Source organism: Cervus canadensis, chromosome 4, assembly GCF_019320065.1.
Source record: "Cervus canadensis isolate Bull #8, Minnesota chromosome 4, ASM1932006v1, whole genome shotgun sequence".
Lineage (NCBI taxonomy): Eukaryota > Metazoa > Chordata > Mammalia > Artiodactyla > Cervidae > Cervus > Cervus canadensis.
In genome coordinates, this window is record NC_057389.1 from 91,165,423 (window position 1) to 91,193,338 (window position 27,916).

At 54.1% G+C, this 27,916-nt stretch overlaps 2 protein-coding genes and 1 long non-coding RNA gene across 13 annotated transcripts; 2 read left to right on the plus strand and 1 right to left on the minus strand.

The window, feature by feature from the left end:
• Positions 1–620: 620 nt before the first annotated feature.
• ECSIT (ECSIT signaling integrator) lies at positions 621–12,625 on the plus strand. Of its 8 annotated transcripts, none has more exons than XM_043466543.1 (9): positions 623–720; positions 918–1,070; positions 7,290–7,408; positions 9,809–10,226; positions 10,451–10,674; positions 11,184–11,241; positions 11,378–11,526; positions 11,695–11,800; positions 12,276–12,625. In XM_043466543.1, the coding sequence occupies exons 2-9, from the start codon at positions 926–928 to the stop codon at positions 12,530–12,532; spliced, it is 1,476 nt and encodes a 491-aa protein (XP_043322478.1). In that variant the 5' UTR covers positions 623–720; positions 918–925; the 3' UTR covers positions 12,533–12,625. The 8 variants fall into 8 exon arrangements, with proteins under 8 accessions (XP_043322482.1, XP_043322478.1, XP_043322479.1 ...); XM_043466541.1 differs by having other exon boundaries at positions 640–720; positions 926–1,070; XM_043466548.1 differs by lacking the exon at positions 623–720 and adding an exon at positions 1,488–1,621 and having other exon boundaries at positions 929–1,066.
• On the minus strand, positions 3,489–13,554 carry LOC122440386. Of its 3 annotated transcripts, XR_006269095.1 has the most exons (4): positions 13,464–13,554; positions 10,843–11,013; positions 9,440–10,204; positions 3,489–3,602 (listed from the first exon to the last, which is right to left on the minus strand). It is a non-coding gene; the product is annotated as an uncharacterized LOC122440386 (long non-coding RNA). The 3 variants fall into 3 exon arrangements; XR_006269094.1 differs by lacking the exon at positions 3,489–3,602 and having other exon boundaries at positions 9,252–10,204; XR_006269096.1 differs by lacking the exons at positions 3,489–3,602; positions 13,464–13,554 and adding an exon at positions 12,827–12,927 and having other exon boundaries at positions 9,252–10,204.
• On the plus strand, positions 12,863–27,790 carry ZNF653 (zinc finger protein 653). 2 transcript variants are annotated; one of them, XM_043466537.1, is made up of 9 exons: positions 12,874–13,358; positions 17,056–17,099; positions 18,937–19,152; positions 23,974–24,585; positions 24,728–24,908; positions 24,993–25,104; positions 26,162–26,276; positions 27,000–27,099; positions 27,365–27,790. In XM_043466537.1, the coding sequence occupies exons 1-9, from the start codon at positions 13,060–13,062 to the stop codon at positions 27,540–27,542; spliced, it is 1,857 nt and encodes a 618-aa protein (XP_043322472.1). In that variant the 5' UTR covers positions 12,874–13,059; the 3' UTR covers positions 27,543–27,790. The 2 variants fall into 2 exon arrangements, with proteins under 2 accessions (XP_043322473.1, XP_043322472.1); XM_043466538.1 differs by lacking the exon at positions 26,162–26,276 and having other exon boundaries at positions 12,863–13,358.
• The last annotated feature ends 126 nt before the right edge of the window (positions 27,791–27,916 follow it).

Sequence of the window (27,916 nt, forward strand, 5' to 3'; positions counted from 1 at the left end):
CCTGTCCCCACTTGAGCTTCCCAGGTGGCGCTAGTGGTAAAGAACCCGCCTGCCAATGCAGGTTAGACGTAAGACACACGGGTTTGACACTTGGGTCGGGAAGATCCCTGGGAGAAGGAAGTGGTAACCCCCTCCAGTATTCTTGCCTGGGAAATCCCACGGACAGAAGAGCCTGGTGGGCTGCAATCCATAGGGTTCACAGAATGGGACACAACTGAAGCGACTTAGCATGCACAAGCACATCTCCGTCACTAATGATAATGTTGAAAACTCAGCGTCTGGTTCAAATATTTGTTGAACAAGTGAAGGAATCCACATCACTTCCACCTTTAATATTTCATTCCCACATTTCAGGTGGGAAAACTGGGGCCGCCCAGTTGTATTCACAAACACACACCTCCGCCCCTTACTCCCCCACCCCTCCCCTCACCCGCCAAGTCCAGCTTCGCAATGCTCAGTCACTCCTTCCCGAAGCAAATTCCTAAGTCCCCTGTGCTGTTGACCTAGTTAAAGGTGGCGTTTGCCTCCTTTCGAGGCGGGACCAAGGACTTTCCACCTTTCTATTGGCGTTTCTCCCTTTGGGGCGGGACCTCTCTAAACCGGCGGTCTTGATTTGCTGTCTCCCTGGCGGCCCATGACCCGGAACATCTCTGGGCAACATGGCGGCGCCCAGCGGCAAGACAGAACGGGCAGGGATTCCGCGGCCAGCCGCGTGAGTAGGTAGGTCGCGCGTGGAGAGGCAAGCGCGAACTCCTGGGCACCGGGGAGGTCCGTTCTGGGCTGGCAGTGCGGGAGGGAGGCCTCGGAGAACCCCGGTTTCCGGGCCAGGGCACCATGACCTTTCGGCGTACCGGGCCGGGATGTGCCGGCAAAAGCCGCACTCTGCTTACCTACCTTTCCACGTTCCTAATCTCCAGTTTTGCAGATGAGACAGCTGAGGCTCAGAGAGATTAGAGCCTTCTATCACGGTCACGCTGCAAGTCGGCCACTAGACTGGAATTCGACCCCGGGTCTGTCGCTGTCACCCAAAGGAGTCAAAATCCTGGCAGCCAGCCTCAGAGCTGCTGTAGGTACATCCTGCTTAGGGGTTCTGATTTTTAGAAGTTTGGTAGAAATTTAGCTCTTCCCGATTAAACTGATATACTTGTTGGGTACCTACCTACATTATACCAGGCACTGTCCCGGGTGCTGGAGACAGGGCAATAAGGCAGACACACACATACACACACACACACCCCCCACACACAATCTCCCCAGGGAGCCAGCCAGACACTGAACAAATCAGAAATAAGTGAAACATGTGATTTCACACACACACACACGCACAAAAACACATTCTCCCCAGGGAGCCAGACATTGAACAAATCAGAAATAAGTGAAACATGATTTCAGATGCTAATAACTGCTTAAAATGCATTCATCAGGGTAATGGGACTTTAGATTGGGAGTTGGGTGGTGATCAGGAAAGGCTTCTTATTTGATTACAGACCTGAATGACCAGAGACTAATCTGGGGGAATAAATTTCTGAACAGAGAGAAAAGCAAGTTCAAAGGCTCTGAGATTAGAATAAAGCCAACTTGTTTAAGAAGCAAATGTAGCTGGAGCTGCCAATAATAAGAGGTGAGTTTTGAGGGGCAGATTCTGTCTGATTTAATTTTGTGTGCTGTTTCAGTGATTTTAGGCAGAGAACACTAAATTTACTTTACATTTTAAAAAGCTCCCTCTGACCACTGCAGGGAGACCACTGGTGGCAGGTAAGGAAAGAAGTTGAGACTAGATAGGTGAAAAGAGATCATGGACTGGAGTGGTGGCCTGCAGAGAAATGGATGCATTTAAGATGGATTTGGAAGCAACAGAAGTAGCTGATGAATTGGACTGGGGGAGTGAGGGACACAGTGGACTCAGAATTCCCAGGTTTGTGATCTGAATGACTAGCAGCCGGTGATGTCATTGGCTAAGATGAGGAGGCACATGTTTAAGCAGGGATATGATTTGGAGCAAAATAAGTTTGAGATGGCTGGGGAAAATACCAAAGTGGCAGTTAGGTCAGGAGACTTGGGTTCAGGACTGGTGATAAACATTTAGGAGCATCAGCACGTTGATCATCATTTCTCAGACCTTAACACACAGAGGAGAAACCTGGGAGTTTTGTTACAATGCAGATTCTGATTCAGTAGGTCTGGATTAAGGCTGAGATTTGGCATTTCTCGTAAGCTCCCAGATGATGATACAAATGTAGCTGGTCCCATAGATACTCTTTGAATAGCAAAGGTTTAGAATAAGGTCTTAATCTCAGGTGCGTGTTAGAGTCATTGGGGTGCTTTAGAATGCTAATACCTGGGCCCTACCTCTGTATATTTTGATTCAGTATATCTGGGGTATGGCCTGGGCATGGGAATTTTTTAAAGCTCCCAAGATAATTCTAATATGAACAAAGTTAAAAAACCATTAGAGCTGCCTACAGGAATACAGAGAGGAGAGGAACACCTCTTTTGGTAGTTGAATGATGTCTTAGGGTAGCAGACAGATAAATTCAGAATGTGGGATTCTTTGCAGCCTTATTACTCAAAATTTGGTCTCCAGACCAGCAGCAATCAGCATCACTTGGATGTTTGTTAGATGTACAGTTTCTGGCTCCACTGGACCTGCTGAATCAGGATCTGCATTTTAATAAGATCCTCAGTGATTCATCTGCACATTCAAGTTTGCAAACATTGCAGACTTTAGAGAAGGAAGCAGGGCTTGCTGACTGGCTAAAAAACAGGCCTGGGTGCTAGGAAGAAAATCAAGAGTATCAGCATGGGAGGAGGGCCTCACCCATGCGAGATACTTCTGAGAAATTGAGCAAAATGAGGCCAAAGAAATAATCACTGGCTTTGTTAAATGGAGAACACACAAGCGGTCTTTACAGGAGTGGTGTCAGTGGAGTGGCTGGGGCAGCAGCCAAGTAGGAAAGAGTGAGAAAGGAGTATAATATGCAGACACCTCTTGAGAGAAGCTGTGCTATAAATGGAACAGAGATGTGGAGCAGAGGCGGAAGGAGATGCTAGAGAAAGTTTAAATGGTGGTAAGAGTGAGCCAAATACTTCCCAGCTCATTTTATGAGGCCAGCATTACCCTGATACCAAAGCAAACAGATATGACATGAAATGAAAACTCTAGCCCAGGTTCTCTTATGAATATGGATGCAAAAGTCCTCAACAAAATACTTGCATCCCAATCTAGCAGCAAATAAAAAGAATTAAACAGCATGACCAAGTGGACTTTATCAGAGAAATGCAATATGAATTTAACAGTTGAAAATTAATGTAATACATGATATTAATAGACTAAAGGACAAAATTCACATGAGTTCAATAGATGCAAAAAAAAAAATCATTTGACAAAATATAATGAATGCCCTTTCTGATAAAAATACTCAGCGTCTAGTAATAGAAAGGAATATCCTCAACCCAATAGGTCATCTGTGGACAATCCAATGGCTGACATCATAGTTAATGATGAAAGACTGGATGCTTTCCCCCTAAGACCAGGAACAAGACAAGGACGTGCACTCTGGCCACTTCTACTCACCTTTGCACTCGAGGTTCAGCAAGGACACCTGGGCAAAAATGAGAAATAAAATGCATCCAGATTAGAAAAGAAGATGTAAAGCTATCTCTCTTTGCAGATAACATGATCTTGGATGTAGAAAATCCTAGGGAATCCAATTTTAAAAAAAATATATATATATATATTAGGATTAATGCAAGTTCAGCAAGGTTGCAAGATACAGGATCAACACATAAAAAATAAACTGTGTTTCTATACACTAGCAATGAACAATGTGTAAATGAAATTTCACAATAGCTTCATAAAGAATAAGATACAAATAAACTTAACAAAAGAAGTAAAGGGCTTCTACACTGAAAACTGTAAAACATTTTTGAGAGAAATTAAAGAAGATCTAAATAAACGGAGGGCTTCCCTGGTGGCTCAATGGTAAAGAATCCGCCTGCCAATGCAAGAGATGCAGGTTCCATCTCTGGGTCAGGAAGAGCCCCTGTCGAAGGAAACCCACTCCGGTATTCTTGCCTGGGAAATCCCATGGTCAGAGGAGCCTGGCAGACTACAGTCTATGGGGTCTCAGAAGAGTCGATCACAACTTAGCGACTAAACCAACAACAACAAATAAATGGAAAGGTATCCCATGTTCATGGATCAGAAACCTTAATATTATTCAGTCAGTTCAGTCGTTCAGTTGTGTCCAACTCTTTATTTCCCAAATTGATCTACAGATTCAACACAATCCCTATCAGAATCTGAACTTTTTTTTTCTCCCAGAAATTGACTGCTGATTCTTAAATTTATATGTGACAGTGAAGGATCCAGAATAGCCAAATAATATTGTAAAAGAAGAACAAAGTTGTAGGACTTAACACTTCCCAATTTCAAAACTTACAAAGCTACAATAATCACAACAATGTGGTACTGCTCAACATACAGATCAATAGGACAGAATTGAGAGCCAGAAGTAAACCCTTACATTTATGGTCAGTTGATTTTCAACAAGAGTAACAGGGAGAAGAAAATAGTCTCTTCAACAAATAGTATTAGGATAACTGGATATCCATATGAAGTGAACCCCTTCCTCATACCAACCATTTAGAAAAATTAATTCAAAGTGGATCAAAGATTTAAATGTAAGAACTAAAACTCCTAGAAGAAAACATCGGAGTAAATCTTCATGACCTTGAACCAGGCAATGGTTTTTTTTTGGTACAACATCAAAAGCACAGCTATAAAAGAAAAACAGAAAACTGGACTTTGTTGGAATTAAAACCGTGTGCTGCTGGAGCAGGAAAGGGCAACCCACTTCAGTATTCTTGCCTGGGAAATCCCATGAGTAGTGGAGCCTGGTGGGCTATAGTCTATGAAGTTGCAAAGAGTCAGACATGAATGAGCATGCACACACAGGCACAACAGTAATATCAACTAACACTCAAAAAACATTTCCTAAGAGCCTTTCCTGTTCTAAACCTCTTATTTAAACAACAACAACAAATTGTGCTGCAAGTAATAACGTGAAAGTAAAAAGACAACTCAAAGAACGGGAAAAAGTAGTTTTGAACCATAAAGGTCTGAGCGACTGAACTGAACTGATCCAGAATATGAACAACTCAATAAAACCACTCAATAGTAAAAAAAAAAAAAAAAAAAAAGATAAATACCCTAATTTTCAAATGGAGAAAGAATCTAAATAGACATTTCTCTGAAAAAGATACACAATGGATAGTAAGCCCATGAAAAGATGCTCAACCATTACTAGTTTTTGCTGCTGCTAAGTCGCTTCAGTCGTGTCTGACTCTGTGCGATCCCATAGATGGCAGCCCACCAGACTCCGCCGTCCCTGGGATTTTCCAGGCAAGAACACTGGAGTGGGTTGCCATTTCCTTCTCCAATGCATGAAAGTGAAAAGTGAAAGTGAAGTCGCTCAGTCGTGTCCAACTTCTAGTGACCCCATGGACTGCAGCCTACCAGGCTCCTCCGTCCACGGGATTTTCCAGGCAAGAGTACTGAAGTGGGGTGCCATTGCCTTCTCCTGCTAGTTTTTAGGGAAATGCAAATCAAAACCACAATGAGATGCTACTTCACACCCACTAGGATGATGTCTATAATCAAAAAGGCCGACGGCAACAAGTATTGGCAAGAAGGCAGAGAAACTGGAACCCTTATACATTGCTGGTTGGGATACACTGCTGGTGGGGATGTAAAGTGGTGCAGTCGCTTTGGAAGACACTTTGGCAGTCCCTCAAATGATTAAACATAGAGTTACCATATGTCCCAGCAACTTGATTCTAAGTATATACCCAAGAGAAGTGTAAATATGTGTTCACACGAAAACTACACAAGTGTTCATAGCAGCAGCAGTCATAATAGTCAAAAAGTGGGAAGAAGCCCAAATGTTCCTTGGTTGATGAATGGGTAAATAAAATGTGGTTAAATCCATATCGTGAACATTTTTTTTTTTTTTTGGCAGTTGAAAGGAAGTCTGTTAGATGTTACAACATGGATAAACCTTGAAAACATGTTAAGTGAAAGAAGGCAGTCACAAAAGAGCACATATTATATATGATTCCAATAATATGAAATTCTCCAGGCAAGAATACTGGAGTGGGTAGCCATTACCTTCTCCAGGGGGTCTTCCTGACCCAGAAGTTGAACCCGGGCCTCCTGCATTGCAGGCAGATTCTTTACATTTAGGTTACAAGGGAAGCTCCATGAAATTCCCAGAGGCCACAGTAGATTAGGGGTTGCCTAGGGTTGAGTGAATGACTGCTGATAGATATAGGGTTCTTTTTGTGGGGGTGGGGGGGACAGGAGTGACAAGCGTGTTCGAAAAATAGATTTAGTGATGGCTGCACAATTCTGTGAATATACAATCAACCCTCGAACAATGTAGTGGTTAGGGGTGCCAACCCTCTGCACAAGGTAAAATCCAAATATAACTTTACAATTGGCCCTTCATAGCCATGCTTCCACATCCTTAGATTGAACCAACCACAGGTCATGCTATATACTGTAGTATGTATATATTGAAAAAAAATCAGGGACATCCCTGGTGATCCAGTGGCTAAGACTCTGTGCTCCCAAAGCAGGGGGCCCAGATTCAGTCTCTGGTTGGGGAACTAGATCCTGCATGCCACAGCTGAGATTCAGCACAGCCTATATATATATTAAAGTCTTTATTGAATTTGTTATGGTACATTTCTATTTTTATGTTTTTGGTTTTTTGGCCATGAGGCACCTGGAATCTTAGGCATGTGGTTTCTTAGCTCCCCAACTAGGGATCAAACCTGCACCCTCTGAATTGGAAGGTGAAATCTTAACCACTGGACTGCCAGGGAAGTCCCACAAAAATAAATATGAAAAAGAAAGAAAGAAGTCAGCCTATAAGTGGACCCATGCAGTTCAACCCAGTGTTGTTTCAGCTACGGAAACCACTTTCAGTTTTATACTAAGGGTCAACTCTATGGCATGCAAATAAAGGTATTAAACAAAACAGAATGATCCGGCAGGGAGGGGAACCAATGCAGAAGCAAATTCCACCAGACAGTAAGGGATCTGGTCCAGAAGAACAGGGACCCCAGTTGTAATCGTCACTCCTGCTCCACTTTGTCGATGAAGAGACCAGTGGAGCTAGTGCGTTAGCCATGCCCTCAGGGACATGGCCTCTGCCCAGGAGAGAGGTCTCATCGCCTTCAGCCGGTGGGCTGCCAGACTGATGCTGTCTCTTTTCCCTTGCCAGGTGGTTGTCCGACAGGCAAAGGCATGAGCTGGGCCCAAGCCATCCTGCTGGCCCGGGGCCTCTCTCGGGGCTGGGGGAGCATCTGCAGCACTGCCCTCACGGGAGCCCCCTTCTCTCAGGTACCCGCTAGTCTTGGGGTGGGGGGGCGGGAGGAGGAAGAGACAGGCAGGCCTGGGATCTGCTCCCAAGCCCTCACTATGCACTCAGTGAAGCCAGCTTGAAGAGCGGAGGGGAGAGGGGAAAAGGAGGGGTGTTCGTGGGGCCGGGTCTGGCTGGTCTGTCTGCCCTGAGTGCTAGTAGAATGTCTCTCACTCATTGTGCTTAGTCACTCAGCTGTACCCGATTCTTTGGGACCCCATGGGCTGTAGCCCGCCAGGCTCCTCTGTCCATGGGACTCTTCAGGCAAGAATACTAGAGTGGGTTGCCATGCCCTCCTCCAGGGGATCTTCCCAACCCAGGGATCAAACCTGGGTCTCCTGCATTGCAAGCAGATTCTTTACCCTCTGAGCCACCAGGGAAGCCCAAGAATACTGGAGTGGGTAGCCTATGCCTTCTCCAAGGGGTCTTCCTGACCCAGGGAGTGAACCGGGGTCTCCTGCATTGCAGGTGGATTCTTTACCTACTGAGCTATCCAGGAAGCCCCTCTTACTCATTTTTTTTTTTTTTTGGCTGTACCACATGGCTTGCAGGATCTCAGTTCCCTGTCCAGAGACTGAGCCCGGGCCTGGCAGTGACAGTGCTGAATCCTAACCACTGTTCCACCAGGGAGCTCCCGTGTCTCTCGCTCATTTTAAGAAGTGTTGGTGGACTTCCCTGCTGGTCCAGTGGTGAAGAATCTGCCTTACAATGCAGGGGATGTGGGTTCCATCCTTGGTCTGGAAAGATTCCACATGCCCAGGGCAACTAAGCTGGCATGCAACTAGGGAGTTAATGGGCCACAACGAAAGATCCTGCATGCTTCAACTAAGACCTGATGCAGCCAAATAAATCAATACATATTTTTTTTTTAAAAAGTGTTGGTGTCCCCATGGGTGAGGGTCTTGAACTTAAAATTAAGAAGGTCTGAGGTGAGTGGGTTTGGGTGGTGACTCTGGTTAGCTCCTGCGTTTATTTGTAAAGATGTGAGCAGAAAATTGAATTTCCTTCCCTTAACCTAAGTGATCATGACCCTAAATTACAACAAAGATGAAGATGATGGTGACAGTATTAATAGCTCCCTTATTGAACACTTCCGGTGGCCCAGACCCTGAGTTATGCATTTCATTTGCGTCATCTCATTTGTAGTGTCTTCCCCTTCTTTGGGGCATTCTAGAATTTGCTTTTCTGCTTTTTGCCCTATGCTTGTATCACCTGTAGCAGTGCCTACACTTTCACTTTAGCTGAATGCTTTTTTTTTAAATCTCACCTAAGCAGGATATTGGGATGGTTATTGGGTGCAGTAGGACTGAGGGCTCCAGTCTCAGCTCTGCTGCTGTGCAACTTCATGACACCAGGCATCTTGTGTCATCTCCTTGGGCTTCAGTTTCCTCTTCTGTAAAGTGGATACACGAAGAGGCACTCCTTTGATGGACAGTTGGAAAGATTAAATGAACCTCACTCTCAGAAATGCTCCACAATGCCTGGAACAGAAGACTATTCCATAAGGGACTTCCCTGGAGGTCCAGTGATTAGGACTCACCTACTGCCAGGGCCCAAGTTCTATCCCTGGTTGGGCAATTAGTTCCCTCAAGCCATACAGCACAACTGAAAAAAAAGTAAAAGGACACTTGTTGACTGCAAGGGAGCTGAGACAAGAAGGCAGAGCCTCCTCTTGTTCTACTTTAGCTGGGAATATAGGTGGTGGGCAATTCAACTACATGTGTCTGCAAATGGCCAGAAAACGCCTTGAGTATTAGCTTTTGAATTACAAATTACAAATGAATTTTAGCAAGTAGGCAAATTCTCAAACATGGAATCTGCAAATAGTGAGGACCAAATATATATATCAGCTTTTTTTTTTTAACACAAATGGGATGCTACTGTACACACTGTTTCACACTTTCCCTTTTTTCATTTAATGTTATACTTTGGAGCTCACTCCTGGTCACAGGACACTTCTCCATGTGCCTTACAGTGGTGGGTGCTCCTTGTCCAGGCTCATAGCCACTTACTTAATTTTTTCCTTGCTGATGCACCTTTGGCCCATTTCTACTGATGCAGCCGATGCACAAATGTCATCTGAGGCAGATATGTTTAGAGCGGTCGTATTTAAATACCAGATGCAAGACTGCTGTGTCAGAGGGTGTTTGTTCCTCTCCGTGGTGAACACTGCCTCCACGGGGATGTTACCATAGCTATCTGGCTATGGTAACTGATAACTCTGTGATGGCGCCTGGTCATGGGTCTGTAACCAGGGCACCACAGTTCTTCAGAGGCCATTAGGGATGCCCGCTGGCACCTCTCCTAGCAAAGAGCCGGCTGGGCAGTCCTCCAGGGGCACCAGGAGGCGCCAGGTTCCAGCGGTGGTTCTCCGTCTGCAGGTGCCACCCCAGGCCCCACGGGGCCTCCGCTGCAGTGCAGCCGCCCACAACCCTGACTCGTCGCTGGTCCCACGCCCACCCGAGCCCCCCAGGCGGCCCGTCAAGGCCCTGGCAGTCCACGAAGAGCTGTTTAGGCCGGCGCTGGATGGGACACGAGACAAGGCGAACTTCGTGCGGGCGGTGCAGAACTTTGCCGAGTACAACGTGCACAAGCGTGGCCACGTGGACTTCATCTACCTGGCCCTGCGCAAGATGCGCGAGTACGGCGTCGAGCGGGACCTGTCTGTCTACAACCTGCTCCTTGACGTCTTCCCCAAGGAGGTCTTCCGGCCTCGCAACATCTTCCACAGCATCTTCCTCCACTACCCACGGCAGCAGGAGTGCGGGATTGCAGTCCTGGAGCAGATGGAGAACCATGGTGAGGCCCGCAGGCTGGAGTGGGGCCAGGGGCTGCCTCCCTCTCCCATGTCTCCACCCTCTACCCACTCCGTGGTTCCTCGGCTCTGACCTTTCCTCTCTGCCTCTCAATCTGGAGTCCACCTCCGCCCACCCACCCCCCATCTCTGTCATCTCTCTCTGTCCCGTCATCCCTTCCCTCTTCTTCTCCCTCCCTGAGGCTCTGCCTGCATCTGCCTGGCACAGGGGTGATGCCCAACAACGAGACGGAGTTCCTGCTCATGCAGATATTCGGCCGCAAAAGCTATCCCATGCTCAAGCTGGTGCGCATGAAGCTGTGGTTCACCCGCTTCAAGAATATCAACCCTTTCCCAGTGCCCCGGGACCTGCCCCAGGACCCTGTAGACCTGGCCAGTTTGGCCCTGCGGCACATGGAGCCTGATCTCAGCGCCAGGGTCACCACCTACCAGGTAGTCACCCCTGGCCACACCCTCGTCCACCTTCCCAGGGCCAGGCCCCCTTCAGGAACTGGAGTGATTCTGGAAGACAGGCCCTGATTCCCTGGTGGAGCCTTATCTAGATTCCAGGGCCCTTGGCCCAGCTGGACCTCTACTCCTACCCCACCTCCCCACACTCACTGTATTCCAGGCATGGCCTTCCTCTTCCTTGAGCGGTCTATGGCAGCTCCCTTCTCAGTGATGCAACCAAGGTCACGCAGACAGTGGCAGAGGCAGGATTTTCACACGGGTGGGCTGGCTCCAGGGTTCCCTCCCCATGAGCATCCCCAGGGTCAGTGGCTTTGGCTCAATCTGAGAGAAGCAAGAAGGTGGTGGTCTTGACTGATGTGTGGGAGGCCCAGTATTTAGGCCTCAGAGGGGCCCTGAATTTGACTAGAATCCCCCTTCCCCATTTCTCTCTCCCCCGCCCCCCCCGTAGGGGCTGTGGGGGCCACAAGTGTCCACCCGTGCTTTCCTTACAGATGCCTTTGCCGAAAGACTCCCCTGACACAATGGATCCTACAGAGACCCACATCGTAGGTAAGGACCCATGGAGGGAGGGAGTGCCGCATTCTCACTGAGCCTGCTGGGAGGTCTCTGTGGGCCTTGGGGTACAGCCCCTGAGCCAGAACTACCCCCCCCACCCCCACCCCATGTGTGTGTGTCTCCACACCAGGGATCCAGAGTCCTGAGCAGCAGAGCGCCCTGGCCCGCCACGACCCAGCCCGCCCAATCTTCGTTGAGGGCCCCTTCTCCCTGTGGCTTCGAGACAAATGTGTCTATTACCACATCCTCAGAGCTGACTTGCTGCCCCCTGAGGAACGGGTGAGGGCCCAGAGTGGAAGTCAGGGCAGTGGGAAGAGTGAGTTGGCTCAGAGGTGTGGAGGGGGACGAGGGGATAGGGGGACGGGAGGGCAGGGACCAGGGAAGAGGCCACAGGTAGCTTCAAGACCCGGGGCCTCTGACTCTGCCTGCACCGCCTCCCCGGGGCAGGAAGTGGAGGAGATTCCAGAGGAGTGGAACCTCTACTACCCGATGCAGCTAGACCTGGCCTACGGGAGGAGCAGCTGGGATGACTACAAGTTTGACATTGATGAAGGTAAAAACCGGGACAGGTCGGATTCTGAACACTGCATGGGATGGGGTGCCGCCTCTACGAAAGCACGAAACTCCCCACTCAGGGGCTCTAGACCTATCAGCCCTCTGTCACTTCCTCCTTCAAACATCTGTGGAACATCCCTGTGCTGGCTACTGGGCATGACCAGGACAGGTCCAGTCCCTCCCCTCAGGTCACTGGTGGAACAGACATGTTACATTCTTGGGGTCCCTGGGAGGAGGTACACAACTCAGTCTCTGGTGGGAGTCAGGAGGATTTCCAGTGGAACCCTGAAGAATCAGGAGGCATCACCCAGGTGAAGCATGGAATGGGTAGGCTAGGTGGAGGGGATTGTGTGTGCAAAGGCTTGGACATACACAAAAGGCAAAGGGAGCTTAAAGAGTGTGGGCATGAGGGGGCTGAATAAACTGAGGGCCAGTCCCCACTGCACAAACTGAGGGCCTATCTCTCCCAACAGTGGAGGAAGGCCCTGTCTTTGCCATATGCGTGGCGGGTGCCCATGACCAGGCCACGCTGGCCAAGTGGATCCAGGGCCTTCAGGAGACCAACCCAGCTCTGGCCCGGATCCCGGTGGTCTTCCGCCTGTCAGGGTCCTCCGGGGAGCTCCTGGCATCCTCCTCAGAGCTGGAGGAGCCACCCCCACCCCCACCCCCACCGGAGGGCCAGGAAGAAGAAGAAGACAGTCAGCAGCGACAACAGCAGGGCCAGAGCTGACCCTGGGTGGTCACGAGAGCATAGTCCATGGACTGGTGTGAAAGCACGAGATGACCTTTGCGTGTACAGCAAATAAAAGTCTCCCTGCTTGGGGCTGCCTTGCCTCCTCTCTGGCAGTGTGGTGTCCCTGCCCCTTTAATGCTTGATGTCATGCCTTTTCAAGGGCTTTCCCGAACTGACAGCTCCCTTGTCATCCCCGCAGTGCATTCAGGATAAAGGTACAGAGGAAGAATCCCCTACCCCCCGGGGATCTACGGGTTCTCTTCACTGTTTCCTCCCCGGTCAGCCTCATACCTTCAACTATCCCTTCCGCCTCTGTTTACGCAAAAGTTTAACAGAAGGGATTAAGAAGAGAGGCAGTTGTTGCCAGCGTTTGTTGCGCGCATGCGCAGCTTCTGCTCTCGGTCTCCTTTTGACGCCGAGGGGCAGTGAGAGTCCATCAGAAATTTCCCGCCGGCGCGGAACATGCGCGCCACTTCCGGTCGGGCTCCTAACAACGGGGGAGGCTGGTAACCAGGGAGGGGGGGATGGCGGAGCGGGAGCCGGAGCCCGAGGCGGAGGCGGAGGCTGAGGCGGGAGCAGGCGGGGAGGCGGCCGCCGAGGAGGGCGCGGCGGGCCGCAAGGCGCGGGGCCGGCCGCGGCTCACAGAATCGGACCGGGCCCGGCGGCGGCTCGAGTCCCGGAAGAAGTACGACGTGAGGCGCGTGTACCTGGGCGAGGCGCACGGGCCCTGGGTGGACCTGCGGCGCCGCAGCGGCTGGAGCGACGCCAAGCTCGCCGCCTACCTCATCTCGCTGGAGCGCGGCCAGCGTAGCGGCCGCCACGGGTGAGGGGGCCCGGCTTGAGGGTGGGAGGGAGTGAGGGAGGAGACGCCCCCATCCCCGCTGAGCCTGGCCCCGCCCCATTTGCCCCCAGGCCCCGCCCCTGGCACCTGTGAGCTCCGCCCGGCGCCCCGGCGGCCGGCCTGGGTCTCCGACTGCAGGTCCTGGGACGCGCCTGGCTCGCGGCCCCGCCTCCCGCCGCTCCTACTGCCCAATCCTAGGATGCGTCCAGCCTCTCGACCCGCCTCCTGGGCCCTTGGCCCCGCCCCTTAGGGCTCTGGCTGCCCAATCCTGGTATGGGACCCACCTCCAAGCATTCTAACGGCTCTGAAGGGGCGGCCCCGCCTCCCTGAAGCCGCACGGTTCCGAGGTCCCCACTGGCCCCAGAAACCTCAAAGGCCTCATCCGCTTAAACCTCCACAGTGTAGCCTGGGGCTGTGACTGAACATCCCAGGCCTCCCAGCCCTACCCATCCTGAGGTTCCAGTGACCCACCTGGCATTGCATAGGGCCCACTCCCAGAAACCAAGGCTGCACACTCCCAGAGGACCCCTTACAATCCCTCAACCTCTTGGCTCTTGGGGAGCACCTCTGCCTGGGGAGACTCGGGTGAAGAGGAAACCCCAAGTTAGCTGTTCGGGTAGAGGGCTGAGGTCTTTACGGAACCTTGGTGTTAAAAATGACCTTTAAGGAAGGAATTTTTCTCTTTCTGCCTTATAGGTTGATGTGATGATTAAAAGAGTTAAATTACACCCAAATGCTTAGAACAGTGCCCGGCACTTAATGAGCTGTCTGGATATTAGCTGTTACAATGTTTATTTCCTATCGCAAGCAATGCTGCAACAAAACCCTGATCTGCCCTGGTTTTCACTTGTGTACATTCACACGTTTCTCTCAGAGGAGATTCTGGGGATCAGGAATCAACCAGAACTTGCTGAATTATACTCCCTCCCTCCCCAGGGTAGCAGACTGGCTTATATGCCCAAGAAAGAGCAGGGCAGGAAATGCCAGGAGCTTATACAGCTTCAGGCCAGCGTGGCAACTGTTGGAGTTTCTGATTCAATTAGTCTGGGTAGAGGTGCAGATTCTATATTTTTTCTGAAGAGCTGAAGCTGTGTAGCTGGAGTTGAGAATCACTGGCCAGAGGGAGCTCCTGGAGGTTCCTAAGCTGAAAGTGGTGTTTACAGAAGCTTGTCTGACTGAGCTGGAGCTGTGTGGGCCTGCAGGACTGGGGCAAGGCACTGAGACACCCCAGGCTGTGTGTGGTGTTACAAAACCTGACCTTGGGGCACAACACATGAGTATTCCAGAAAATATACTCAGGGATATTTCTTCCTTTAACCTGCATGGCAATTCTGTGTGGGAGGCACTGCAGTTATCCCCACTTCACAGATAAGAAAACTGAGGTCCAGAGGGGACAAAACCTGCTTGAGATTACATAGGCAGTCAGTAGCAAAGATGAGACTTGAACTCCGGTCTGAGTGACACCAAGCCTGTCTCCACCACGAAGTGAAGTTCCCCGCACCCCAGCCATGGTGAGGCTATGAATGGGTGGAAGTGGTCGTGGGTGTTTAGATTTGGGTTTGGGTGAGAATTGAGGCAACCAGTCTGGCCCCTTGGAGGGGAGGTGGGGCCGTGGGAGGGCATAGAGGCTCCTGGGATGGGACACTGGGGCACGGATTCCTGGACAGGAGAGATAGAGGAGCCCAGAAGAGCTGTCCTGAGGCCAGACGTGGAGTATGGGAGCTGAGACCTGTCATCAGGCTGGACAAGGGTCAGAGAGGGTGGGCATTGGAGCTGAAGAGAGACCCTAGACCGGCTGTCAGGATATTTGTGGCAAGCGGGTGGTCCTAGCCACAGTAAGGAGACCAGTGTCCCAGGTCCTGGCTCTGTGACAATATTGAGAATCATAATGGTCATCATTGGCCTTCCCAGGTGGTTCAGTGGTGAAGAATCCACCTGCAATGCAGGAGACTTGGGTTCGATCCCCTGGAGGAGGAGATGGCAACCCACTCCGGTATTCTTGCCTGGAAAATCCCATGGATAGAGGAGCCTGGCGGGCTAGAGTCCATGGGATCGTAAAAGAATTGGACACGACTGAGCGATTAAACAACAATGTGACCATTATCACCATTTGCTGAGTGAATAATTACCAGGCTCTTTACAATGCCTATAACGTCAGTCGTGCCAACCCCATGAGGAAGGTACTGTTATGAGCCCCACTACAGATGGGAAAACTGAGGCACGGGGAGGCAGGGTTGCTCACCCACAGTCCCAGAGCGTGCTGCTATGGTTTAGATGAGGAAGAGCAGAGAAGCAGTCTGAATCAGGTGGGCAGACCCTGAAGCGTGGTGGCAGGAAGGTGGAGGGAGGCCCTGGCCAGTCCAGGAGAGATGGCTCTAAAGCATCTCAGAACCTGTGCTGGGCCGCAGCTGGGAGGCCTACGTGGGGTCAGGAATCTGCTTGGCAGATCTGGTGGCCATCCTGGTATAGGAGACCATGGGGTTCCCCCCGGCTTTGGGCTCCCCCAGGCCATGGCCCACTGGGGCCCACAGTCAGTGTGGGGACCCAGGCAGGGCGGGGGAAAGCTCTGGAGGCAGGTGGACACAATGGCATGGCCTTTGGGCAGGACCCTCGTCGAGCAGGCCTTTAGGGCATGACTATCTCCCCAGGACCCTGGTCCAGCCTCAGGGGCAGAATGTACAGGACCTTGGATGGGGCAGTCTGAGGTCAAGTCTATGATGGTGCCATTGGGTAGCAACTGACTACAGACTCAGTGGCTTTAAAAGTACACACATTTATGATCTCACATTTCTTCAGGTCAGGTGTCTGGCACATTGTAGCTGAATTCTCAGCTCAGGGTCTCAAGGCTGAAATCAGAGTATCAGCCTGATATGCCATTGTTGCCTAGAGGCTCACCCAGGGAGAGACCTGCTTCTAAACTTGCTCAGAGCTTTGGCAGAATCCATTTCCTCGGGGCTGTCCAGCTGGGGTTCCTGCAGTCTTGCTGGGCCATTTTCAGGTCCTGGCCCCTCACAGGCCCCCTTGCTCTCTATCTCCAGTCTCTGGCTTCAGCAGTGCATTTATTATTGTTATTATTAGTGTGACTCATTTACTTTTGGCTGTGCTGGGTCTTCGTTGCTTCGAGGGTTTTTCTCTAGTTGTGGAGAGCAGGGACTACTCTCTAGTTGTGGTGTGTGGGCTTCTCACTGCAGTGGCCTCTCTTGTTGCAGAGTACAGACTCCAGAGTGCACAGGCTTCAGTAGTTGCAGCACATGGGCTCAGTAGTTGTGGCCACAGACTTATTTGCTCCACGGCATGTGGGATCTTCCCGGACCAGGTTTCGAACCTGTGTCTCCTGCATCGACAGGCAGAGTCCTCAACGTTGAGCCAGCAGTGCACTTTTAAAGTCTCTCCTGATTCAGTCAGGCTCCCCGAATAAACTCCCTCTTGATAAGTCTTCTCCCCAGCCTGGGGACCCTGGGCAGGCGGCCTCACGCTGAGGGCCTCAGTTTCCCACTCTGGGAGGTGGGTGATGATGGTAGACCACGTGCCAGGGCAGCAGAGCCCAAGTGAAGCCGCTGTGGGCAGCAGGCCAGGCCCAGGAAGCAGAAGCCCCATGCTGTCCCACACGAGCAGGATTAGGGTCTCACCATCATCAGTCCCCAAGGTCACTCCCCACTGCCTCCCCTCTCTGTTACAGGAAGCCTTGGGAGCAAGTCCCCAAAAAGCCAAAGCGGAAGAAAAGTAAGTGGGCTGCAGCCAGGGTGGGGATGGTGATGGGAGTAAGTGGCTCTGTGGCTGGTTCCCACCCTACTCCTTTGCAGATGGTTTATGGAGGGCCCACGCATGCCAGGCACGATGTGAGATGGGGCAGACTCAGCCCTGCCCTCCCAGAGCCCACAGTCTCACGGGAAAGATGGGGAGGGTGGGGGCAGGCCAAGCAGGCCTAGAGTGGGGACATAGGGGCACCAGGAGGCCCATAGGAGAGGCCTGACCCAGCCTGGGGCTTGGGTGGGAGTGGGGCCAGGAAGGGTCGGAGGCAACCTGAACCAGTGCTATGCCCAGCAGGAGTGCTCTCATTGCCCCCATCTGACCCAGAAAGGCTGAGTCACTGCCCCAGGCTGCACAGCCAGAAAGTGGCCAGGCCAGACCGCAAACCCAGGTCCGTGTATCTCCCAAGGGGTCCCGTCCGCTCCTCTGCTCTCCTGCCGGGTGCGTGGGAGTCAGCCGGGGAGGAGCCAGGCAGAGCAGAAGGAACTGTCTGTGCCCCAGCCTACAGGGCCTGTGGTGTGCCAGGCTCGAGGGGAGCCGGGTGTGGACTGTTGGAACAGAGGCTGGAGCTCCTGGTCCCAACCCCCTGACCAAGACCCCGAGCCCTGGGGCAGCAGGTCTTAGGCCACGTCCAGCAGGGTGAGGGCCTGTGGTCCAGGGACATCCGTCTGATGGCAGTGAGCCCCTCCCCTTCCCCTTCTCATGGTCCAACGCAGAAGCTGAGCTAAGACCGTGACTCCCAATCCCAAAGGAGATAAGGAGGCAAGTGATGGGCGGGAGAGGTGGCTGCTGGTGATACCCCATGATCATCACTGGGTTGGTGGCCCCAGCACCATCCCTAGCCCTCAGGACCTTTCCTAGACATCCCCCAGCCTGGAAAGTCAAGGGCACACCTTCCTCCCCATCGGCTGCAGGGCTAGGATCATCACAGGAATCTTAGGTACCATTACCTCTCCTGGGCCCTATGGATGTCGTCACTCCCTGCCTCTGGCAGCCCTCAGGAAGGGACCATTATCCTCCCCTGGCCCAGAAGGGGAATCTGAGGTTCAGAGAAGCTGAGTTGCTTCCTGGGAAATGGCAGAGCTGAGATTTTAGCCCAGGCAGTCCAGCTCCAAGGGCGAGGGGCAGGGTAGGTATCTGGAAGAGGAGAGCAGAGCCATTGCAGAGGCCGTTAAGGCCGGACCATACTTCTGTAGGTGAGGATCTGGGAGGAGGCCCTGAGCCTAGAGTGGAGTGATCAGGGGAGCAGTGGGAGGAGGCGATGGCGGGGGGTGACGGGGCAGGACACGCAGGGCTTGGGGAACCTCGGGGAGGACTTTGGCTTTTACCCCTGGTGAGATGGGAGCCCCGGTAAATTATGAGCAGAGAAGGGTGGTGACTTGGCCTAAGTGTCCAGAGGTGCCTTCTGTTGGCCATGGTGGGTAGGGGCAGAGGTGAAAGCTGGGAGACCAGGGTGCAGCGACTGAACTGGGCAGGCGGGAGACGCTGAGCTGATGAGGACGATCCTAACTATAACCGGCAGCTGACAGTTGCCGCGCACCTGCCAGGCACCAGGCTTTGTCATGTATGAGACTAGAGCCCAACAGTGAGGACAGTCCCTGGCCAGCCTCTGTTGTCTCCAGGGCAGGTCTCACATTTCTGAGCCTCAGTTTCCTCATCTGTGTACTGGGGATAGGCCCGGCCAGGACTCAGGAGGGTGTCTTAACCTCCTCTTATAGGAGCCATAAGGCCGAGGATGGTTCTGGGCCCTGCTGGGCAGGGTTGGGGGGCCAGCACTGCCCCTCACGCTGCCCCGGGCCTGCATGCGCAGGGCGGCGACGCAATGTGAACTGCCTGAAAAACGTGGTGATCTGGTACGAGGACCACAAGCACCGCTGCCCCTATGAGCCACACCTGGCTGAGCTGGACCCCACCTTCGGCTTGTACACCACGGCTGTGTGGCAGTGTGAAGCCGGGCACCGCTACTTCCAAGACCTGCACTCCCCACTGAAGCCGCTCAGCGACTCGGACCCCGAGAGTGACAAAGGTGGGTCTGCTGGGGGAGCAGAGAGGGCGCACCATGGCCTGTGGGGTCTGGGGCCCTGCCGGCATCAGGCCAGCATCACAGACCTCACAGCAAGTAACACAGCCCTGGTGCTGGGTGACCGTACCGTCCTTAAGTCCGTACAGAGCCCGAGAGCTGGTCCCCATTCTGCGAAGGGACCACCAGGGTGTGGCGCAGTGTGCCCAAGGTCAGGGGCAGGCGGGCTGGGATCCAGGAACCCCGCTCAGCGGCTGGAGGGACTGGCAGGTGCTGGGCCTCTCCTGGCCTCTTTGTTCTCCTTTACTTCCTCTGGCTTTTTCTCAGGAACCTCACCCTCTTGCCCTTCCTTCAGCCTGTTCACCTTCTCCCGGTGCCCCATTCTCTGCTCTTGACCTTTTTCTGGTTCCCACTTCCCCCTCTTATCTTTCCGTATTTCATCCTCACTCTCTCTGCCCCCCACATCATCTCCTGCCTTTTTCTTCTTCTCCTCCGCTGTCTCTCCTCCATTTCACTCCCCTTTTCATCCCTTTATCCCTCCCCCACCACTGGCCCCACCCGCTCATCTCTCACTGCCCCAGCCCTTCACCTGCCATCCCACATCGCGCGCGCACACACACACACACACACACACACACACACGGCCTGCTCAGGACTAGGAGGGCCCTGTTGGCTCTGGTGGGGGAGCAGAGGAGACGTTGTGGGTGGTGAGGGGCTGCCCACCTGCCTCAGGGGCTTGGCATCAAGAGGAACCTGGGGCCCACGGCCAGGCACCCTGCTGGAGCTGAGGGTGGGGTCAGCCACCAGGGCTGGCAGGCATCTCTGAGCAGGTGGCGTCCCAGCTGGCCAAGGGGAAGCCGTGGGCGAGAGGTGTTCCGGGTGGGCACCCCGGCCAACGGCTGTCCCATGGTGTGTCAGCCAGGCTCCCAGAGAGCAGCCAGCCCCATGGCCATCTTGTCCCCCGATGCCAGACCCTGCCCTGAACCACCCTGGACCCTCCCCACTGCCCCGTCATTAGCAGTTGAGGAAACCAAGGCTCCTGGGAGTCACGTGACTGGCCCATCTGGCTCTGTGTCTGGCTAGGTTGGGGATGGTACCCAAAGGGTCCCTTGACGGCCCAGCCCAGCTGTGACACCAGTGGCTTCTGGATCTGGGCTCTAAGGAGTGAATGCCGGGAGCAACTGGCCAGGTCTGTTGTAAGCACTGGTCGGGGGGAGGGGGAGGGAGTGGCTGTGTCCCTGTGCCAGCCCTGGCCCCTCAACAGCACCCTTACCAGCTCTCTGCCAAGGGCAGACCTCCCACCAGGACCACGGGATGCTGGTGGGTGTACAGCCAATTCTGTCATTAATGTCATTGTTAACTGGCAAGAAGTCTAGTGTCCACTTAACAGCTGGGCATTGTCACTGGGGATCCAGGCACATGCCCTGGCCAGGCCCCTACTCTCTAGGAAGCTTCCCCCTCTCCAGGGTGGAGCCACAGGGCTCAGTCCACCCTAAAGATTACAGAGTGTTAAAAGAAGGGGCAATCGGGACTTCCCTGGTGGTCCAGCAGCTAAGACTTCCCTCGCTCCCAATGCTGGGGACCTGGGTTTGATTGCTGGTCAGGGAACTAGCTCCTACATGCTGCAACTAAGACCCAGTGCAGCCAAATAAATAAATATTTATTTAAAAGAAAAAAAAGGAGGGGCAATCCCCCCCGCCCCCGACCCTATGCCTGTTGCTGCCTAGGGATGAGTCAAGGATGGGTCAGGGAATATTATTATTCTATAATAACTATGATGGGAAACACTGATGAGGTGCTTACCATAAGCCCTACTATCCTATTTACTCATTTAAATACCCCCAGACACCCCCTGGGTAGGTGCCAAGTTAGCCCCAGGCCCAGAGAGGTTAGCAGGCACCCTCACTTTACATAGGTGGAGGAATGGGTACTGGGATCCCCCTCCAGAGCCTGTATTCGCCACATGACCCTCTGGGAGTGTAGATGTGATGTGTAGTACCCAGACAGTATACCCCAGCTGTGTCTCGAGTGAGTAACTGAAGGGACAGTCATTCATTTGTCCAGTCTCCAATTTCTTCCTGCATGTGGATATTAGTACCAAATGCCTGGGTACGATGCCCGGCCCCCTTGGCCTTCATCACGGCCTTGGTCTTGGGTTCCCTCATTCTTACAAACTTGAGCTCAACGTGGACCAATCAGCTGGCACCCTGTGCACAGGGACCACCCCACCGCCCCATCTTTGTGGAGTTTACCATCTAGAGAAGCAGACAGTAAACAAGATAAACAAGTAAAGCCTAGAGTGCAGTGGAAGGTGGCAAGTATTGGGGGGAAAACAGGAGAGAAAAGGGTGCAATTTGAGACAAAGTGGTCCAAGGCATCCCTGAAGAAGTACCACTTGAGGAAGGTTGTGATGGAGGTGAGGGAGGAGCCCACACAGGCATCTGCAGAAAGAGGGTTTGGCAGAGTGAGTGGCCAGTGCAAAGGTCCTGAGGCAGAAACCTGCCCAGCATCCCCAGGTATGGAAGGGAGGTCAGTGGGGCTGGAGAGGAGGTGACGGGGGCAGATTGCGGGCTGTGTGGCCATGGAAGAGTTTGGCTACTATGTCAAGTCAGTTGGGAAGGGCATTAACAGAGGTAAGGCCAGAGGCTGACAGAAATGCACCCCACCTCCTGTGACCTGACACAGCTCACTTCCACTGTCGATCCACTGGGACTCAGCTGTATCGCCACACCTAACAGCAAAGGCTGCTGGGACATGTAGTCCACCAGGTGTCAGGAGGAAGAGACGGGTGCGGGGGAGGGGGTTGTTTGTTGAGCAGCTGGCCTGTCTCTTCCACAGGAAGCAATGAGCAGATTCTTAGAAAGGGAGGTGACCTAAGCAGGTGTCCACAGGCTCCCTCTGACCCCTAAGGACAAGACAGACTTGCTGGGGGACAAGGATGGGAGCAGGGGCACCCAGGAGAAAGAAGTGCATGTTCTGGGCTGGTGGGACTCTGCCCAGGATTTCCAGGACGGGGGTAGGAGAAGCTGCCTGCCCAGGATGTATTTTGGAAGCAGGGCCAACAGGTTTTGCTGACAGATTGGAAGTGGGTGTGAAAGGGAGAAGTCAAAGAGCCCCAGGACTTTGGCCTGAGCAGCCGGACAGGCACAGCTGCCACTGGCTTAGATAGGGACGTCTTGGAGCCTTTCTCTGAGGGGAGATTCAAACCAGAGTCTGAGACGCCCATAAGACCCCCCCACACCAGAGAGAGCAGTGGAGGACGCAGTGAGGTGTGACAGTCTGTCCCTCCACAGGAGGCTCAGGTGAGAACTGTCCACCAGAGGCACCAGGCTATGGGGAGAGATGACACTATAATAAAAATAGATGCAGGCAGACCTCGGCGACATTGCAGATTGGATTCCAGACCACCTCGATAAAGCAAATATCGAACTAAAGTGAGACCCATGAGCTTTTTGGTTTCCCAGTGCATGTAAAAGTTATGTTTACACTAAACTGTGATCTGTTAAGTGTGCGATAGCATTGCAGGGGAAAAGAAAGGTACATTCCTTAATTTAAACATACTTTATTGCTGGGGAATTCCCTGGCAGTCTAGTGGTTAGGCCTCTGATCCCACTGCAGAGGGCATGAGTTTGATCCTTGGTTGAGGAATTAAGATCCTGCGTGCTGCACACCTGGGGAACAGTCCAATGAAGTGACTCCAGGAGGAGCCCCTAGATAGCTTTAGGATGGGAGCCGGTCACCGGTGGCAGCTCTCAGCCCCGCCCCCAGCCCCCAGAAGCAGATGAGGGCTGGAGAAAGTGAACTTCACTCAGTCGTGTCCGACTCTTTGTGACCCCATGGACTGTAGCCTGCCAGGCTTCTCCATCCATGAGATTCTCCAGGCAAGAATACTGGAGTGGGTAGCCATTTCCTTATAAAAATTTTTGGGAATTCCCTGGCGGTGCAGTGGTTGAGACTCTCTGCTTCTACTGCAGGGGGCGCAAGTTCCATCCCTGGTCAGGGAACTAAGACCCTGAATGCCCTGCAGCGCAGCCGATGCATAAATACATAAAATGTTTAAAACTCTTTTAAACAGTGAGGGTCTGAGAGCTTCCAGGTTGGTGGACATGTTGAGGTGCTGGGTGTGTCTGTAGAGAGCCTGGCAGCTCCATGACAGACCCCTGCCCCACACACACACACAATTATCTTGCCCTGCGTTTTTCTTCCATCCGGCAAATGCTGAGATGTATCCTTTCTAATAAAACTGTAATCAGAAGCAGATCACTTTCTTGAGTTCTGTGAGTTATTCTAGCAAATTATTGAAACTGAGCAGAGGGCTGCCTGAACCTCAACCTTATAGCCGGAAGTGTGGGTGATTCGGGACTTGGGACTGGTATCTGAAGTGGGGGCAGTCTTGTGGGACTGAGCCCTTTAACGTGCGGGGTCAGACACGGTCTCCGGACAGATGGTGTCAGAACTGAATCCAGTTGTTGGACACCTGGCTGGTGTCCAGGAGGAGGGCGGTGTTTAACGCGGCTAGTCCAACCAATACGCTGGGGTGAGTGGAGAGCTGAGGAGAAGCCCCAGCGAGAGCTTGCCAAGCCCATAAGAACAGAAAAGGCTGAGAAGGGGCCCCCAAGGAGGGGCCAGGAAGCCTGAATGTGGGTCTGGGGGCTGAGGCAGGGGACACCCCAGCATGCAGGGGCAACAGTGGAGGACATGGGACTGAGCTGACCGCTCTTACAGGGGAGTCGCAGTGCCCAGCCCCTGGGGCAGGGGGGCTTCAACAGATACCAGCTGCTGCTGTTGTACAGTGTTGTAACCGTCCCTTCTCCTCTGTCACCACAGTGGGCAATGGCCTAGTGGCCGGCAGCTCCGACTCGTCCAGTTCTGGCTCTGGCTCTGACTCCGAGGAGCCCCCCGAGGGCCAGCCAACCAAGGCGACAGTGGCCACGGCGGCAGTCACGCCCACCAGCCCGGCTGGCAGCAGTGGGCTCATCACACAGGAGGGCGTGCACATCCCCTTCGACGTCCACCACGTGGAGAGCCTGGCCGAGCAGGGCACTCCGCTATGCCCCAACCCCGCCAGCAGCGGGCCAGAGGCCCTGGAGACAGTGGTGTGCGTGCCCGTGCCCGTACAAGTGGGCCCGGGCCCCGGCACCCTCTTTGAGAACGTGCCCCAGGAGGCACTGGGTGAGGTGGTGGCCAGCTGTCCCATGCCAGGCATGGTGCCCGGGTCGCAGGTGATCATCATCGCCGGCCCCGGCTACGATGCCCTCACAGCCGAGGGCATCCACCTCAACGTGGCAGCCGGCAGCACTGCCCCTGGAGGGGGCCTGGGCGATGAGGTGCCCTGTGCCATGATGGAGGGCGTGGCTGCCTACACACAGACAGAGCCGGAGGGTGGCCCACCCAGTACCATGGACCCTGCTGCCATGACAGGCATTGAGACCAAGAAAGGTCTGGGGGGGCCATGCCAGTCCGGGGGCTGGAAGGGGGGTCACATTGGGACCTGGCAAGGGGAGGGCAAGGAGTGGCCCCAGAATGAGCTCCTCAACAGCCTTAGTCCCCGCGGGCACTCACTCTGTGTCTACCCCCGTAGAGAAGGAGGACCTGTACGTGCTCAAGAAGGAGGAGAAGGAGGAGCTGGTGGCCCCTGAGATGGCCGAGCTGGCTGCGACGGCGCCTGAGAGCACCGAGCCTGAGGCCGAGGCCGACGGGGAGGAGCTCGAGGGCAGCGACATGTCCGCCATCATCTACGAGATCCCCAAGGAACCCGAGAAGTGGGTTCCAGGGCGGGCGGGGGCAGGGACTAGGACCGGCTCCTGGTGCAGGAGCTCTGATGTCACAGGCCCCTTTCCCTCTAGGAGGCGGCGGAGCAAGAGGTCGCGGGTGATGGATGCTGATGGCCTGCTGGAGATGTTCCACTGCCCCTACGAGGGCTGCAGCCAGGTCTACGTGGCCCTCAGCAGCTTCCAGGTGAGCCCCCCACCCAGATAGACGCATATGCAATGCGTCTGGGCACTGTGGCTCGTGGGGGCGAGGCCTCCAGGTACCACTGGCCTGTCTCCCATGCACCCACCCAGCCCCAGCTGATCTCAGCCTCACCACAGAGAGGCAGGCATCACCTCTGTGCCTTCCCCTCCTGTTCTCCAGCCCCACCCGTCCTGCCTCCTTCGGCCAGCCACTGCTTCTGCACACCCTGTATCCTGCCTGGTCCCAGGGGCTCCCCCCACACTCCCCCTCTTCTAGCACCTGAACTCTCCCCGCCTCTGCCCAGGCCACCCTGTCAGTTCAGGATGCCTTCTCTCCAAGCTTAACTCTGTTTGCCCCTCTGCCAGGAAGCCCACCCTACTCCCCTCCTCACCCCCATCACTCACTGCACCACCAGGACATACCTGCAGTGTGCCCTCTGGAGTCTGGAAGGGTGCCCTGAGAGCAGAGATAGGGTTCCATCACAACCCCACTCCTGGCGCAGGACATGGCTCCAAGAGAACTTTGAATTTGCCAAGTGATGTTTTCATTAAGCACGTATTGAGCCCCGTCTGTGTGCCAGGCCTGGTGCTGCACGCTGGAGCAGTTGTGCCAGTGAGTTAAAGAATGAAAGAACAAAGGAATGAATGGCTTGTGGGCTGCCTGCTCCAGGCTCTGGGGGCAGCTCAACAGCACAGAAAGAGTCACTGTGGGGCTGACAGCCCTGGACTCCAGTCCTACACTGCCCACCTGTAAGACAAGACCAAACCACTAAGCCTCCAGAGCCTCAGTTTCCCCATCCACAAGCTGGGCTGGTGGCAGCCCCTTCCCATGGTTCTGACATGGTTCTGATGAGGCTGACCGATGCCCCAGCCCAGAGCCTGGCTGGAGCAGGTGCCCAGTTAAGCTGTCCTTTCATCCCAGTTGTGCCCCTGGGCCCCAGCTTGGATCTGGGAGTCCCTCCCAAGGGCAAGGGCAAGACCCAGCCAGCCCCCATCTGTCCCCACCCTGCAGAGCTCTAAGGTGGGCCCGTGGCACCCACTCCTGCCCCTCTCACCCCCAGAACCACGTCAACCTCGTGCATCGGAAAGGGAAGACCAAAGTGTGCCCTCATCCTGGCTGCGGCAAGAAGTTCTATTTATCCAACCACCTGCGGCGGCACATGATCATTCACTCAGGTCAGGCCCAGGGCCAGGCTGGCAGCTTGAGCTGCAAGCAGGGGGCCCTGGGCCTGGAAGCCAGGGCTGGGAGCAGGGTGAAACCTGGGCCCGGGGCTGCCTCTCGCAGAGCCTCCTCCACATCCACCACAAGGGCTGGTGTGAGGTGGTGGAAGTAAAGCAGTTCACTGGGCACGTCCCCAGTGGTCAGTAAGCTGGAGCTGCATGGTCACAAGGACACCTGCTATCATAAGTCATGTGTAGCTGGGCAGGGGCTGGCTGTCTCTCCCCTAGCTTGGCCCCTGGGCGCCCCACTTCGGCAAGCAATTCTTATGTGAGAGCTGTTTCAGGACTGAGCGGGGACACTGAACCACCCAGGGTAGGGAAGTGGACTTGGGACAGAATTTCTGTTCTGTCTGCCTCAAGCACCTCCCTGACCCAGGTCATAGCATATAGGTCCGTGGGGAGCGCTGGTGCCTCCCCATGTGCCCAGCAGGAGGGCATGGCTTCAGCTTTTTCGAGAAGCTGGAACTTTGGATTTTTATGTGAAATCGCCCCAATAGGTGCAATATTCGGGTCAAACTCAGGCCCACTCAGGCTTGGCAGTTTGCGTCCTGTGCCCCTCAGGGATCCGAGTTCAGATTCTTGCTCTGCCCAATCGCCTTCCTAGGCAGCCTCCGAGCCTCCTGCGAGGATGTAGCTGCGCTTCATTTTAGCTGCCTTAGTTATCATAGTCTTCTTCAGGTGTCCGTGAATTCACCTGCGAAACCTGCGGCAAGTCCTTTAAGAGGAAGAACCACCTGGAGGTACACCGGCGCACGCACACTGGCGAGACACCTCTGCAGTGAGTGACGGGCTTCCGCGAGGGGCTGGGAGGAAGGGCATCCGGGCCCGGACCCGCCCAGGGCAGTGCTTAAGGCAGGTGATGCCCCCAGCGTTGCCTCTGGGGTTTCCAGAGTATCCCCAGGTGGCACCGCCCCTCTCTGGGCCGGCCCCGCCCTAGTGGTTGGGCCCAGTCCCCCAGGCGAGGCGACCCCTCCCCGGTGCTGCTCTTTGGCCCGGTCCACTCTGACCCCTGCCCCCCATGCCTCCTGCGGGCTCTCCCCCAGGTGTGAGATCTGTGGCTACCAGTGCCGACAGCGCGCATCGCTCAACTGGCACATGAAGAAGCACACGGCAGAGGTGCAGTACAACTTCACGTGCGAGCGCTGCGGGAAGCGCTTCGAGAAGCTGGACAGCGTCAAGTTCCACACGCTCAAAAGCCACCCGGACCACAAGCCCGCCTGAACCGCCCCGACCACTGAACGCCCCTATTTATTCGTCCGATTGGACACCATGCCCGGGCCTGTCAGGGCCGGGACATCCGCGGGGGACCGCCCGGACCGCCGGCCGGAAGGAGGCGCCCCTGCTCCGCTCTAGGGCTGGGACCCCGGGGCAGGTCCCCCACCCCCGCCCGATTTCTGGAGCTGGCCCCTAGGGTTGCACTGCTGGAACTGTGTCAAGAGAGAAGGGCGAGATTAAAGAGCAAGAAAGGAGATGTTCTTCCCTAGGCTTGACTATTGGGGGAAGGCGGGTGGGCCCCTCTGTCTCCTACCTGGTCCTTTACCGAGCAAGGCGGAAGCGGACAGTGCCCTTTCCTGTCAACCTCCGCTCTGCCTCGG

Bases quoted from the DNA above. Each gene is read 5' to 3' on its own strand.
- ECSIT (XM_043466543.1), top strand. From the start codon at position 926: ATGAGACAGCTGAGGCTCAGAGAGATTAGAGCCTTCTATCACGGTCAC. The intron at 7,409-9,808 runs GTACCCGCTAGT...CTCCGTCTGCAG, and splicing joins CGGGAGCCCCCTTCTCTCAG to GTGCCACCCCAGGCCCCACG. The intron at 11,242-11,377 runs GTAAGGACCCAT...TCTCCACACCAG, and splicing joins TACAGAGACCCACATCGTAG to GGATCCAGAGTCCTGAGCAG.
- ZNF653 (XM_043466537.1), top strand. From the start codon at position 13,060: ATGGCGGAGCGGGAGCCGGAGCCCGAGGCGGAGGCGGAGGCTGAGGCG. The intron at 17,100-18,936 runs GTAAGTGGGCTG...CTGCATGCGCAG, and splicing joins AAAGCCAAAGCGGAAGAAAA to GGCGGCGACGCAATGTGAAC. The intron at 26,277-26,999 runs GTCAGGCCCAGG...AGTCTTCTTCAG, and splicing joins GCACATGATCATTCACTCAG to GTGTCCGTGAATTCACCTGC.